The following is a 16,597-nucleotide window of genomic DNA, read 5'->3' on the forward strand; positions in this document are numbered from 1 at the left end:
ATTTTCAGGGCTGCTTTGGCTGAAAATAATATTCAGCTTCTAATGGCATGTTGGGGGCACATCTGAGGCATACTTGGTTATTTATGAAAATTTCTCAAGGCTGCAGGAAAGCAGACAGACTAATACACTGTTGGTGGTGCTATAAATTGCTCCATATATTCTGGGGGAAAATATTACATCAGAAAAGTGATTAAACTATGAAATTGAACTGAGAAATTATATGAGAAAAGTTATTAAACTTTGACCCAGAGATCCTACTGTTGGCCCCAGGGAGATCAAATACAGAAAGAAAAGTCTATACATGTCAAAAATTCAGAGCAGCATGCTTTTTGGTAACAAAGGATCAGAAATTAAGTGAGTACCCAAATGGGGAATGACTGACACATTGTGGCATATGAATATAATGGGATGTTATTGTCCCATAAGAAATAACATAGGGGAGGAAATTGGAGAAAATGGGAAGACTTTTTATGAACTGATGCAGAGTGAAATGAGCTATTAGAATGACAATATACACAAGGACTACAGAAATATAAATTATTGTTATTGTTGTTCATCCTTCATTTTCTCAGAGGGCCAATGACATCACAAGGGTGATGTCTTGACTTGCCCATAAATTAGGTGTGAGTGGGGCAGAACTGTGCAAAGTCATCAGCCTCACTTTTTCCTCCAGAGTCATCGAAGTCCAGTGGCAAGACAAAGGCAAAGATGACTACTTATGGCCCAGGATGCAGTGGGTGACCTTGGCCTTCCAAGTTAAGGTCTTTCCCAGGTCTTGGTTTGCCTGAGGCCACACCCATTCAATGACTGAGGGCTGGGTAAGAGTTGAAACAAAAGTTAAATGAAAGGAAGCATCAAATGAAGCCAAGAGTCCTATAAGCTCCTAGGTGGTACAGAGAGCTAGATTTGGAGTCAGGAAGACCTGAGTTTAAATATTGACTTAGACATTTCCATAGCTGCATGACCCTGGTCAAATTATTTAACATCTCTCAGCCTTAGTTCACTCATCTGTAGAATGGGAACAAAAAGAGAACCTTCCTCACAGGTTGTTGTGAGGATCAAAGGAGATTATGTATGTGTGTGTGTGTGTATGTAATATGTATGTATATACATACATGTGTGTATATATATATATATATAAATATATAGCATTGTGTACATCTTAAAGGGCAATAGAAATGATTATTATTTTTACTAATTAACACTTTTATTTCCTCAGCCCTGAGTTCAGTGGAAGCCCCTTACATGTGACAAATGAATGTCTGTTGATGTACAGTGAATGTTTATTGATGAAAATCCAATTCCACTGAACTGTACAAACCTGTTAAGCATCTACTCTGAGCAAAGCACCAAACTGCTGGTAAAATAGCAATATTTTATTCTTGCTCCTGTTCTTCTCTCTAAACAGCTCTTGGACTGCTTTGTCATCCCAGTAGTGATACTCCTGTCCTGGTTCTTCCTGCTAATCCGATACAAGGCTGTGCACTTTGTTGGCATTGTGGTCTGCATCCTGGGAATGGGCTGCATGGCAGGAGCTGATGTTCTTGTGGGAAGACAGCAAGGAGCAGGTGAGTCCAAAGAAATTTCTTGCATTGATTTTCTAGGTGCAATCCATGTGAGGAGCCACAAAATTTACCTCTTCATTATTTCAAAGTGTCCAATTTCATCAGTGTGCACACTGACACAGTGTGACACAGATTATGACCCCTTTGACAGTCTTCATGAATTGTTGGGCCAAAAATTCATCATCTGGTGGCAAATCTTCTGCTGGTGAGCCTCTTTAAACTTAACTAGACTAGGTCTTCAGAAGCCAGGCATGAAGCCAGGCACTTCATATGTTCCAGGCCAGGGGTCGGCAAACTGTGGTCCCCTCAGGTCATATCTGGCCTGTCACCTGATTTTTTATGGCCTGAGATTGGGGGCAGGCCAGATTTGGCCTGAGGGTCATAGTTTGCCAAGCCCTCCTGTAGGGATCCTATCTCCTTGATAGGATCTTCCAGAGTTAGTCTAATGCTAGCCATTAGCCTTCCAAAATACAAAGTCACTACCATACCACCATGAAGTATCAGAGTAGGACTCTGGTAAAGGAAAAAGTTTAAGGTTATCAGCAAATGGACCTTGAGAATTTCCTCTTTTCAGTGGAAAAAAAAAAGCTGGAGTTCAGTGCAATTGTTGAGTGACTTCAGGGATCATTCAGTCTGTGTCTTAAAGGCCACAGATTCAGAATTCTGTCTAGATATGTAGTAACTATGGTCATGAACTTAGCATCTTCACTTCAAGGTCCTCTGCTTGCATGCTTGGCAACCTATCATTTAAGCTTTTCAGTAATGCTGAAGGGAAGAGGAAGTAAAGACTTTTCAAATTTGAGCTAGAAATCAATTATTAGTCTCTAGTTAGAGAGCCCTGGTCCACAGTGTGATCTTAAAAGTAAATTTTTTGATAATGTTTTTGTTAATGGAGTGCCATTTCTATAAAAATTTCCTTTAAAAATATTTTATCTTAATATTACAAATCGATCTGTTAGGGATGAAAAGAAGACCCACTTTGTTCAAGTGTAAGAAATGGGTTTGGAATGGGGGTAAGCTTTTCTCTAAGATTAGTAGTTCATAGGGAATCAGTCTGGGACTGTCCTTTCTGTTAAGTGAATGATTAAATGTCAAAGTGGGAATGGATCTTTCTGTAAGAACAGAACTCGAGTAAAATAAGTACCATGGATAAAGATTGTTTATTCTGCTGCTAAAGTTGTACCTGTAGAATGAATCCTATCAAGCAGAGGGTGACTAGTGCTTATTTTGGGCAGGATTATCATGTTTTCTCTCCCCTCCCCTGTCTATAGTCAATTAAGGTACTATAATAGGCTACCTTGGTATGCATGTAGACACAGTCAGTATGTTTTCTATTTTATAAGTCTGGTCACCCTTGTACAATGTTTGAACAACTAAGACAATATTGTTTTTGCCTGAAATATTGACATTGTTGGTCTGAAGTCACTATTTGGTTACATAATAATCATGGGATTATTGAATCATAGATTGAGAGCTGAAAGGAACCTTAGAGATCATCTAGTTTAGGGGTTCTTAACATGAGTGTATTGATAGATTTCAGAGGCTTTATGAACATAGAGGAAGAAAAAAATCACATCTTTATTTTCACTGACCTCTAACTGAAATTTTTATAAACATCATTCTGAGAAGGGGTCCATAGGTTTCATCAGACTATGAAAGAGATGCATGACACACAAAAAAAGGGTTAAGAACTCTTAGTCTAGTCGAACTATCTCATTTTACAGAAGAGGAAACTGAGGCCCAAGGAGATCAAGTGACTCACTCAAGATCATATAGCTAGAGTCAGAATTTGAACCAAGAACCTTCTCCTATTTCCTTTTGCACTCCAGTCTTTGATGGCCAGCTTTGTGCTGGCCAGCAACTTCTTGCCAAGGCCGTCTCCTCTACATGTACCTTTGATTCAGTCTCTTCTCATCTTTAATGGTAGCTTTCTCCCACTACCATCCCTAGGTTCTCTCTAATTCATCCCTTTCTACTGTACTATGCTTATTCCCTGTCCTCAAGCACCAGTTTCATGCTCTCTGTGATTGCATAAATATAATGGGCCTGTCCCAGCCACAGACCTGGGTGGCCAGCATCTTAGGAAGGAGAGACCAAGATAAGAACCCTGAGACTAGATGAAACTACCCTCAGGGTAAAGAGTGAAGGGTCAATCAGCATAGCCAAATTAAAATGTTTATTAATAACTATAATTTATGGGGTGCTTGAAGGTTTGCAAAGTTCTTTACAGGTATCATTTCCATGCCATAAGGTTAAACTTGAAATTATTTCATTTAGTTACCTCTACTAACACGGTGTTTACTGTTCTTCCTCCACCTCTATCTACCCAACAATTCTTTGTATCTCCCTTGCCTGGGCAAATGAAGCATTAGCCAAGGTGCTCTATTTTAAAAAGGAAAAAATACAATGCATTTGGGGGCCATTCATAATAATCCTATTTGGAAATAATACAGACATGAGTAAACACATCCCACATCCCCAAGTGAGACTTCAGCTGTCTGTTTATGGCAGAGACTACAATAGGTTTTATGACACATAAGAGAGGGGTTTTAGAAGAATGAGACATCATCATTATATTTTACCTTCTGTGATACTGAAATGGTGCCATACCCAGTTGGCATTATTACAGGACATACCCAAATCTAGGATCCCAAGAGCTCATTCTACACCAGAGTATTGGTTGGCCACAGCTTTCCCTTCTCATGAAGGCAGTTAAGAATGAAGAATGAACAACAACAACCTCATTCAGCAGGTTGAAATGTCCCCTAATCAAAATAGTTAGAAACGCTGCTTATGAGATGGAACCAGACAGCATTTGATTTCAACCTAGCCTAAAGACCTCATCACTCTTTCTCTTCCCCCAGCCAATCATAATCATAAAGCTCAAATCCCAGGCTGATCAAGTGCTTTTTGGATAACTCCTGAAAGGTAATATTCAGCCTATTTATCCTCAGGTAGACATTTGGGATGGTATGAATTGTCTATTCTAAAAATAATAATCCAAACTTCATTAAAGTCCATATCAAAAGTATAGTCCAAGATAGATCACTACCCCAGGCCAGAGAGCTTTTCAAGGAAAAGAATCAGTTTGACAATCCATTTTCTGCTATTAAATCCATGTTGCCCCACTTTGGGGTGTTGGGAGTTGTCTCTGGCAATTTGACAATGGATAAATGAAGCTATCTGAGATAGCTTCTTCTCCAGAAGACTTTAATTCCACTTCATTGGAATGTTTTTATATTCAATAAAATTCAACTCCATCAACATTTATTAAGTGTCTACTAGGTGTAAGGCATTATCTGCATGGAGATTCTCTTGGAGTGATTTTTGCCCATAAAAGCTTTTGATAGCATCAGGTACTCCCCATTCTGGAGAAAATTCTCAAAGCATAGAAGATGACATTTGTGCCAGAAGCATTGCTTTTGATTGCTGACCTGACGAGTTTGACCTTGTTGAGAGAAAGAAGTTGAAGACCTCCCTCAGGCCTTGGGCCATAGATAGAGGGCTATGGGGGCTAGAAGAGCTACAAGGGACCTCAGAAGCCCTAGTCTAACTACCTCATTTTGCACTGACAAAACTAAGGTTCAATGAGGTTTAAGTGATATGACCAAGATAACATTCGGAGTAGAGAGCAAGGTGGAGGTGGGGGGAAGCTTTTGAACTCAAGTCCTCTGATTTCAGACTCATTGCTCTTTCCATTGAACTACCATCTAAATCCACTTTGGAGGGGGTCTCGCTTTGGAGGTTAAAGTCAGAACAAAGAGCAAAGGGTCATAGTTGATGGGCATTGACCAGCTCTTTGTATGAGAAAAAAAATTGTAACTGCTTACCCAGCAAAGGAAGATTTAGATTTAGATAGCTCCAGACCTCTTTTAATTCACTTGAAAAGAGTTGGTTTTTGCTGTTGTCATAATTAAAAAATAGATGTCACTAATATGAGTATTTATCTCTGCACCTGGGCTCTGTGTGAAGTGCATCTTGTCAGCAGTACAGCCCAGAATCTCTCTCTATTTATTCATGTTTGGGAAAGAGACATCATTAAAAGAAGCTGCTTCAAATATTTTAAGCATTTAGAGTTTGCAAAATGACCTTAGCACAACCCCACCAAAATAGATTCCTGTGATTCTTCTGCATCGCTAAAATCAAAAGAAAACATATGTGAGGCTATCAGAAAATAACAAAGCTAAAATGAAAATCAATCAACTGTTTATTAAGCACTTACTTTGTGCCAAACACTATGCTAAGCACTGAGGATACAAAGAAAGGTCCCCCCCCCAAAAAAAAAGTTCCTGTCCTCAGGGAGTTCACATTCTAATGAGGGGGGCAATAGGTACATAAATAAGTAGATACAAGATTCCTATGGAGGATAACCTTGGAGGGGAAGGCAGTAGCTGTGAAGACTGGGAAAGGCCTCCTGCAGAAGAGAGATTTGAGCTGAGTCTTGAAGGAAGACAAAGAATCTAAGAAAAGAAGGAGAGGAGGAAGAGACTTCAAGTAAAAAGGCCCAGTAAGAATGTATTGTGCTAGAAAGTACACCAATATGGCTGAATTGTAGAGTAGATGGAGGGCAGGAAAGTGTAAGAAAACTGGAGAGGCAGGAAGAAGATGGATTGTGAAGGGCTTTAAATGCCAGTCAGATGAGTTAGTGTTTGATTTAGGCTCAAAGGGGAAGACATTGAGCTTTGTTTTAGATATGTTGAGTTTGAGATCCAGTATGGGACATCCAGCTTGAAAGGCCCAGTAGGAAGTTGATAATGTGGGGTTTTGGTTCAAGAGAGAAATTAGGGCTGAATATATTATCTGGGATTCATCTACATAGAAATGATAATAGAACCCATGGAATCGGTGAGATTAACAATTGAAATAAAATAGAGGGGAAAAAAGAGAAGAGGGCCCAGGACAGAGTCTTGGGGGATGCACACAGTTAGGGAGCATGACATGAATTTAGCAAAGGAGAATGAGAAAGAGCACACACAAAGGTAGGAAAAGAGAACCAAGAGACAGCAAAGTCACACACACAAAATAGAGGGGAGAAAAGGATATTAGAGGAGGTACTCAATAGTGTCAAATGCTACAGAAGGATGAGGATTGAGAAAGGGCCATCACATCTGGCAATTTAAAGATCATTAGTAACTTTAGATGGTGGCAGCTCGGTGGTGCACGAATAGATGACTGGGCCTGGAGTCAGGAAGGCTCATCTCCAAGTTCAAATTCAGCCTCAGACACTTACTAGCTATGTGACTGTGGCAAGTCACTTCACCCTGTTTGCCTCAGTTTCCTTATCTGTAAAATGAGTTGAAGAAGAAAATGACAAACCTATCCATTATCTATGCCAAGAAAACTCCAAATGGTGTCAGGAAGAGTCAGACATGACTGACCAACAAAAAACTTTGTATGGATCAGTTTCAATTGACTGATGATGTTAGGAAACCAGATTGCAACAGTTTAGAAGACTGTGAGATGACAGGAAGTAGAAGAATTAGTAGAGATTGTTTTTCAAGAAGTTTAACCAAGATATCCAGGAATATAGGTATCAGGGAAGGATCAAGTAAGGGTTGTTTTTGGTTTGGGAATTTTGTTTGTTTTCTTTTAGAGTGGTAGAAACAGCATGTTTATAGGCAAGAGCCAGTAGATAGGTAGAAACTGAAGATCAGAAAGAGACTGGGAATGATAGTGGAGGAAATCTGGGGAAGACAGTAGTGATTTGAGGTAGATGGTAGTAGTTTTCTAAATTTGGAATTTGGCAACAAATTTTGATCAAAAGAACTTGCTTTTACAGAAGGCATTTACTATCTTTCAACATAGTCTTTTTTGCCAAGATATGTTTCTCCCATTTTATTTTCCAATTATTAAAGATTTTAAACATCCATTGTGTTTGAGTGTTCACTAGTTTTACCCATTTTTCCCCCTCTTCCTTTAAGTTAAAAAGAATTCAACTGATTACCAACTGATCATCTGGTCACGAACCAAGCATTGGATCTGATAACTATAACTATCTGACTGATAAATCCTGAGTACAAAAAGCCCAATTTTCCAAAATTTGTTGACAAATCCAAAAGCTTCTTATAGGTGCCTTTATCATAAAACACCAACTCACAGGGTTCAACTTGAGCTCATTTTGCCAATTGAAGATGACAAAATTGAAGACCTCCTAGCACATTAAAGGCTCAACCAAGCCTCTGTCTGCTGGAGGAAGCCTTTTCTAATCCCCTTAATGCTTAGTTCTCTCTTTTTCCTCAGATTTTCTTAAACTTATCTATATATACCCAAAGCCCACTGAAAAATATGTAACATCTTTGGGAGCTGAAAAAGCTTTTTTTTTCTTTTGGCCGTGTATCCCCAGCCCAGTTCCTTTCCCATAGTAAATGCTTTTTTAAAAAAATTGTTGAATTGAATTGGACTCATCCTCACCATGTGCTCAAAAAAATGGTGCATGACTTTTCTGAAATTTCCTCAAACCTGTCAAAGGAGAGGGCTAAGGTTTTTCCTGCTGAGCCACTGTATCTGAATTAATTGGCATCCAAATCCCCAAAATTTATCACCAAGCAAAAGGTAAGACTGATAGTCATAATAAGAAATATATAAATCAGGGAATTGGGGAGAAGCAGGGGAAACTAGTATAGTTCTCAACTTTTAGCCAGAAAAGGGACCTTAAAGGTCATTCTCTTCAACTCTCTCATTTAAGAGGTTGTGTCTCTCACCCATACTATATAATAATAGCTAACATTTTTGTCACACATTAAGGATTATAAAATACTATAAATACATTATATCATTCAATTTTCACCTCAACCGTCTGAGGTTGCAATCCTTAATATCCCCATTTTATCAATAAGGAAATTGAGACAGAGTACCTTTGCCTAGTATCACAAGGTTAGTAAGTGGAAGATCAAGGTCTTAAACTCCCATCTTATGACTCCATATCCAGAACTATTTCCACCTTTCTATGCTATTTCTCTTAATAGTCTGTCATATACATTACAGGAGGATCATTAATTTTCAAAGAATTCAAATTTAATAAAATGCACAACAAACAGCTACTCTTGAAAACAATTTAATTTTTGATGAGCCAGAAGACATTTCAGGATCTTTCAAGGACATGAGATCATTACTATGAACTTCAATTATCTTTGTATTAATAAAGTGCTGATTACTAGAGTTTTCAGTTAATAGAATTCCTAGAAGAGAGTTCACTGTGCCTTTTTCAAATTTGAGCATTAAAATAAATAAAAGGTCAGTGAAACCATATGATCTGTTTTTAGAATTTTTAAAAGAAAAGATTAGAACCCCCAAGCTATAAAAAAATAAACATGCATGATAATTTAACTTTTCTACACAATATAATGAATTCTTTGAATTTGCCAAACATCATTATTTTATAGCTAAAGGCAAAAAAAAGTTAGCTAACATACATGAGATTACATCAGACATCCCAAGGCCTGGACATTGCAGCACTGCCTCTTCTTAAGGACTATTTGTATATACGTTCTTAAAAGCATGACCTTCTGGACCAGCAGAGAGAATCACAAGAGCCAGAAATCACAGAATTCTATATCAAATTGTCCTTCAGATTGTCCAAAATGTTCTTCAAAATGATCCCTTGAGCCTTATTTCTATGATGTTGCCAGTGCTCAGAACAGGCATGGAGTTCTTTCAGAACTGTCTGCCAAGCCCATTTATAAGTTATGCAAGAATATCAAGGGGATGGAGAGGGGCCACAGGAATGGAAAGGCTACCTGCCTGCTGAGAATACTGTTTGTGGCCTGCTGCTCTGATTGCATGCTCTGCCTTTCTCCTGGAATTTCTATTTATATAACTGCCAGATCTCCCCAGGGATAACCATCTGCCTACCTGGACCACTACCTCTTGTTTGCTGCCAAACCCCTGCTGCCATCTGTACCACCAAACTGCTGGGAATTCCAACCATTCTCCAGATAACAGAGAATATTTCTGAGCCCACCCACCTACCTGTCTTAACTTCCTTCCTCTACTTGCTGCTGAGACCTGCCCCAATTTCCTGTCTCAACTTAGCAAGACTGTCTAGTTTCCAGTTCCCAGACAGCTCCTGTCTAGCCAGTCCTGCCAACCACTAATTCCCAATACTGACAAAAATGGATTTTAACTGTTTCCAAAAACCTAATCCAATCTCAAAAAACCAAGGTTTACCACAACTACAGATGATCAAGAGACTGGGATGCAATCTCTGAAGGCAATTCCAAAAAAAAAATGCCCAGATTCGTATTGCACTCAAAATTGTTATACAGTATAGTTTCCCAAGTGACTACTTTGAGGAAATCAACATTCATTTTGATGTATGATCCTGGTCTATTTCTTAAAAAAAAAAGAACCTTCTTATCTTAGTTCCTCACAAAATAAAGTAAGCAGGTATATTGGGAAGTGTATGTAATCAATGAGTACTAAGTACTTTCTATGTGGCAGGCATTTGACTAGGATCTGGGAATACAAAGACAAAAATGGCACAGCCACCGCCCACCAGGAGTTTATATTCTATTAGAGGAAACAACCTATAAATATGGAAGCATATACAAAATACAGGGTGTTCCAGAAGTCTTAGTGCTGTTTTAGGTTTAAAACTAGGTTCAGTTGACTAGGTCAGCCAACTGCTGCAGAGCAGGAACCAAGGAGCCAGGGCTTTCCTGTGCTAACACCTGCTTACAAAGAAAAAGAAGGCTGACCAATGTGTGGGGCAATTAAGGACAGCTGCTTTCTCCTTGGCTCAGAGCCATGGGAGGAGAAAATTGTGTTGAGGGGCAGCAGGGGTCATCTCTCCCCACCTGGGCTGGCTGGCTAGGCTCAGTGCTTACCGGTATGAGCCACTGTTCTCCACTGAAGCTTTTCTCAGTGTTTGAAGAGAAGAGCAGAAAAGCCCAGATCCCAAGCTGAGTGCTTGATTCTGCAAAGTGTGCCATACCTCAGGATGGAAGTGATCCACCTTTTCACCCTAGAGTACAGCTTCCTCTTTCCCAGCCCTTCCTAAGAACCAATTCCAGCCACCTTCAAACATTGTCTTCAGGGAGTCTCTGTTCCAAGACATCCACTGCTGTGCGTTCTAGGATGGGTGTACCTCCCAAGGTAATTTGGGTGGGGAGCTACTAGCTGCTGGGAGGATCAGGAAGGGTCTTACGGCTGGTTGAGATGAGCTTTAAAGGAAGCCATGCTTCCTAAATAGCAGGTCATACGAGGGAGCACATTCCCAGGCATGAAGAAAGATGGGGGATGTAACATTGAATGTGAGGTAGAACAAGAAGGCCATGTTGACCAGATCACAGTTTCCTAGAGAATGGCTTCTTAATATTGCCCAGTGGGTTAGTTTGGGGCAGCTAGGTGGCACAGTAGATAGAGCTCCAGCCTTGGAATCAGGAAGACCCGAGTTCAAATCAGGCCTCAGACACTTGATATTTACTAGTTGTGTGACTCTGGGCAAGTCACTTAACCCTGATCGCCTCACCAAAAAGCAAGTAAAAAAAAAAAAAAGGAAAGAATACTGCCCAGTGGACAAAAAAAGAAGCATAGCTTTCCTCCTCCCCACCCAACATCAACTACATTTGAGCATGTACTTGTATACTTTTCAGATTCTAATTTGCATTACATTAATAATAGTAATTAGCATCTATGTGCCATTTTAAAATTCGTAGTGCTTTACAAATATTATCTCATCTTATCCTCATAACAGCTCTGTGAGGTAGGTAGTATTCTTATCCCCATTCCAGATGGGGAAACTGAGACCAAGAGAGGTTAAATTATTTTCCCAGGGTCACACAGCAAGTAAGTGTCTAAGACAGCATTTTAACTCAGGTCTTCCTAACTTTAGGTCCAGCACTGTATCTACTGTGCTACCTAGATGCCTCAGCGGAAAAAAAAAAAAAAAAGATAGTGTTTGAAAGTTTTCAAAGCACTTTATTTATGGTATCTCATTTGATCCTCACAACAACTCTGAAAAATAGGTGCTATTTTTATTATCTCCATTTTACAGAGGAGGAAACTGAGAGCAGAGAGGTTAAATGACTTGTCCAGGGTCACACAGCTAGTATCTAAGGGAAGACTCAAGCTCAGGTTTTCCCCAGTCCAGCACTCTATGCACTGGGCACCTAGCTGTTTGTTTCCTCAAGGAACCAGGTCTTGTTATATTTGTTTCTCTCTTTCCTAGTATAGTAGGTTTTATGCAACAGGTACTTAATAAGGAAGGAAGGGAAGGGATGAGAGGAGGAAGGAAGAGAAGAAAGAGAGAGAGAGAAAGAAAGAAAGGAGAAAGGGAAAAAGGAAAAAAAGGAAAGGAAGGGAGAGAGGGGAGGGGAGGAACAAAGAATGGGAAGGAGGAAGGAAGCAAGCAAAGAAACCCTGAGACACCAAAGTTACCAAGCTTCCAAGAAACCAGTTTCCCTCTTATGCTCTGCTTTTTAGAATCCATAGCTTCCTTTAAAGCTCATCTCAACTGGCTATTTTTTCATAGGTAAAGTTGCCCTGTCTACCTTTATAGACCTTTCAGCCCATACTCTCTTTCAGAGATATACATCCATTTATTAGAGGCAAGTAGATGGCACAGTGGAAAGAGTACCAGACCTGGAAGACTCATCTTGGTGGGTTCAAATCTGGCCTCAGACATTTTCTAGCTGTGTGACCTTGGGCAAGTCACTTAACCCTGTTTGCCTCAATTCCTCATCTGTAAAATGGGCTGAAGGAGGAAATGACAAAACACTCCGGTATCTTTGCCAAAAAAAATTACCACACGGTGTCACAAAGAGCCAGACACAGCTGAAACTACTGACAACAACAAATCCATTTATGCATGTTGGTGTGTCTCTGGGACCTGTACTCAGTGGGACAAGACCAAAAATTCCTCCCTGGCTAAGCCAGGATGTAGTCATGGAAGCCCATTTTCCTTCTCTTCCCTCATTCATTGCACATCCTACTATACTCAACAAGAAAATTGAACTAATTATGGCTAATGTTTATATGAGAAACTTGTTGAAATATTAGATTCAAACAAAAAACCATGTAAGATTTACAGCATACTTTTTCTGTAACAGACAGAAAATATCAGTCTTTCAGTAAATTGCATTTATTTTTCCTATTATAACATATATATTAAACTGAAAAGGCAAGAACTTGAGAATTTCAACCTATAGTTTCTTTGGTTCTCATTTCTTTAGAAAGTGCACATTTTTGCCCACTATTAAATTCCTAGTTGTTGGTTGCTTTGTTTTCACCTTACTATGGCAGGGGATGAAATCCAGGGCTAATAAGATCAATCTCAAGGGCCTTGTCCCTCAGGCAAGTCCATGTAGCATTTGTTTGTCCCATGTGCACAGAGAATTGTTGAGGTACACTGAAGTAGGCGTGTCCTATGCATGTGTGAATAGATGGATATGAGGCATTTGCCCCTGATTTAAGAAAGGCTTCTAAATGAGTGGGCTATGAAAGGTGATATCATTTATTTCATTTAGGTAAAGGCTTTGCCCTCAGAGGATATTACAGTCGCAAGAATAATGGAAAGAGTGCTGGGTTTGAGGTTGGATGAACTGTTCTGTCATTTAATTCCACACGAACTTGGGCAAATAACTTAACTGATTTGTACCTCAGTTTCCTCACAAGCAAAAGGAGAGGGTTGGCTAGTTCTGAGGTGCCAAACATGTCATCTGAGGGCACATGAAGTCTACAACACTCCCAAGAACAGCACAACCAAGATTAAAATGGCATTGGGAAATACTTAACAAAATAAATAAAAATATGATAAAACACAGATAACATTACATTTTAAAACTAAGTCAATGTGTGGCCCACAGGAATCCTTATGTATGGATTAGTAGCCCCTGTTTCTAGTTGAATTGGATATCACTGGGCTTGATGGTCTCTGAGGTGAATGCAAGAACCTTTCAGTTTACTGTGTAGAGGAGGGTTCCCTTCATGGATAATCTCATGTGATGCTATATGTTTTTGGTTTCCAGGAGAAAATAAGCTGATAGGAGACCTCTTGGTCCTAGGAGGAGCCACACTCTATGGCATCTCGAACGTGTGGGAAGAATACATCATCCGAACATTGAGCCGGGTTGAATTTCTAGGAATGATTGGACTCTTTGGTGCCTTCTTCAGTGGAATTCAGCTGTGAGTAGAAAGAAAAAGCATTTTAGAGAGTACAAATCACTGATCAATTCTCTGGCTTTTCTATCTCCACCCCTTATTTCTTATATTGAATGAATCTGGTCACTTCTTGTGAAAATCAGCACTAATGGGTCCCTATCACTCATGCCTCTTTTCAAGTCTGAAAATTAGCAATCAGCACTTTCATAAAATGCAGAGTCTTAGAACCAGAAGAGACTCAGAGGCCATCCAATTGGCCACCACCTGATGCAAGAACCCTCATTACAACATCCTGACAAGTAGCCTTTCAACTTCCACTTAAACTCCTCCAGTAAAAGGAACCCACTACCTCACTGGGCAGGCATTCCATATTGTTACAGCTCTAATTGTAAGGAAAGTCTTCCTTTCAATCTAAAATGTTAGTTCCTTTGTATTTAACTTGCAATAGACTGGAATCAAATTTTCTAGGAGACAAGTAGAAGTACATCAGATTTTTCAGACCAGTAGGGTGGTATTTAGTGCATTGTAAGGAATAAATGGAAATGACATGACCCGATGCACTTGACAAGGTGACAAGGCCTTACCTGTACTGAACAGTATAACTCTTGAGGCATAAGAATTCTGTTCTTAGCTCATATGATCAAGAAAGTAATCCACTGCCTAGAGTGCTTTTCTCAATTCAAAGAGCATTTATTGAGTGTTTGCTATGTGCCAAGGTATGGTATAATTTTAGTTAAAATTAGATAGCTATCTACTGTTTAAAATTAAATAGCCGTTCATGTGTATGTTGCTTTAGAGCAGCGATTTACCATGATGAAATATATGCATATTATTTTTCTTTTTTAGAAATTATCCATTTTTCTTGGGCCCACTTCTCTCTCTATACTCTTGGTGACCTCATCAGTTTACATGGGTTTAATCTTCATCTCTATGCTGATGATCCCCAGTACTGCATATCCAGACTGACTTTCTTTACTGAACTCATCCTGCATCACCAACTGCCTATTGGTCATTTCCAATAGGATATTCCATAGGCATTTCAAATTCAGAATATCCAAAACAGTACTCATTACCTTTCACCAAAAACCCACTCCACTTGAGAATTTCACTATTACTATCAAGAGCGTCACCATCCTTCTAATCCTCAGATTTACAGCAGTATCATCCTTAACTCCTCATTTCTTAAGTCACTCCATGTGTCTAATCAGTTACCAAATCCTATCACTTCTCCTTCCACAATATCTCTCATGTCCACCCCCTCTCTCCATTCATACAGTTACCACCCTTGTTCAAGTCCTTATTGACATTTTCCTGAACTACTGAAATAGCCTTTGAATTGCCTCTGGTCTCTCTCCAATTCATCTTTCAAATAGCTATCAACACGATTTTCCTGAAGTACAGGTCTGACCGTGTCACTCTCCTATTCAATAAACTTCATTGGCTCCCTATCACTTCAAGTACCAAATATGATCCTCAGCTTGGCCTTTAAAGCCCTCATAACCTGGTACCAATCTGCTATTCCAACCTTATTACACATTATCCTCCTTCGCGTACACTATGCTCCAACTTCACTTGATTTTGCATTTTTCCCTTATAGTCCATCTCTTTTACCCATGCGTTTCCACAAGGGCTCTCTTTTCCAGCCTATAAGTCAGCCCGACCTTTTAGAATTCCTAGTTTCCTTTAAGAAGAAATTTAAATATCCCCTTCTACCCAGAGTCTTTCCTGATCTCCTCAGATGATAATGTTTTCCATCACCCCCCCTGCATAAATTTTTTTGTATCAATTCTACATATTTTTTATTTATGCATATAGAAACCTATGTAACTAAGCACTTGGGATAGGGGGAAAATGCCTTTCAGGAGATTCCATTCTAAAGAAGTTACACACAAGTAACTGGGCACATAGGAGATACATACAATGGGAAGTTATTTCTGAGGGAAGGCATTAGTAGTGAGTTGGGAATGGGAGAGACCAGGGTAGGCCTTCTTCAGAAGATGGAATAAGAGGAGGCAGAAGAGAGGAAGGGAAGCATTTCAGGCATAGGGGGAGGGAAAGCCAATGCAATAGTACAAAGCTGAGAGATGGATTGTCAGATGCAAGGAACAGCAAGAAGGCTGGGTATCACTGGGTTGTAGAATACCTAGAGGAGAATAAAGTATAAAAAGACTAGAAAAAACCAGGTTGTTAAGGGCTCTAAATTCCAATGGAGAATTTTTTATTTGATCCTGAAGGGAGTCACTGGAGTTTGAATAAGGAAGTGACCTGGACTTTCAGAAGATGGTTTTAGCACCTGAGTAAAAGATGGACTAAAATAGTGAAAGACGTGATTCAAGGAGACTAACCAAAAAATACAGGTCATTTCCCAGAGGATGTTGTGTCAAGGCCTATTTAGACCATTGCATTCTAGGGCCTTCTGCAGTATTCCAGAGGCCATCCCTTAAGCCAGATTCATTTCTCCCTGTCAACTCCTGCCTCCTGACCTGCTTCTCCAGAGCCATATCTCCACCTGCTCCTGCCTGTTATGAGGCTGACCTCCTGAAGCTTCTAAGACATAACATCACTTACTGCCATGAGGTTGGACCTTGAAGGGCAACCTTGAACAGCCTAATCACCTGCCTCTCTTAGGTGGGGCTTCTCTCCGACCATCGTAATTCTGTCTTGACTCTTTCTTCAAGGGTAAGCATGTATGAATTCCCTCATACTCTCTTTCTCCTGCTGATTCTGAACTCCTGGCTCTGGAACTACAAACCTTGTTTCCTACCTCCAGGTGTTTGTTTCCTCAGTTCTATCCTTCTCAACCATTTCCCCAAATGTCCTACATAAGATCATCTTGCTTCTTCCTCTTTTGTCCTCTGGAATGCCCTATACACAATGAACAAACCTACTTTCATCTTATACTTTTTTTCTTTCCAACTCCGGTCTTCTTGCAT

At 39.7% G+C, this 16,597-nt stretch overlaps 1 protein-coding gene across 1 annotated transcript in view; it reads left to right on the forward strand.

The window, feature by feature from the left end:
- The window catches only part of SLC35F1 (solute carrier family 35 member F1), a 534,036-nt gene that overhangs the window by 454,677 nt on the left and 62,762 nt on the right, over nt 1-16,597 (forward strand). The window contains exons 4-5 of the mRNA XM_027848652.1: nt 1,409-1,568; nt 13,532-13,688. Of these exons, the coding sequence (XP_027704453.1) occupies nt 1,409-1,568; nt 13,532-13,688 (317 nt within the window). The remainder of the gene's footprint in view (nt 1-1,408; nt 1,569-13,531; nt 13,689-16,597) is intronic.

This window comes from Vombatus ursinus, unplaced genomic scaffold (assembly GCF_900497805.2).
Source record: "Vombatus ursinus unplaced genomic scaffold, bare-nosed wombat genome assembly UNPS02006779.1, whole genome shotgun sequence".
In the NCBI taxonomy this organism is placed as follows: domain Eukaryota; kingdom Metazoa; phylum Chordata; class Mammalia; order Diprotodontia; family Vombatidae; genus Vombatus; species Vombatus ursinus.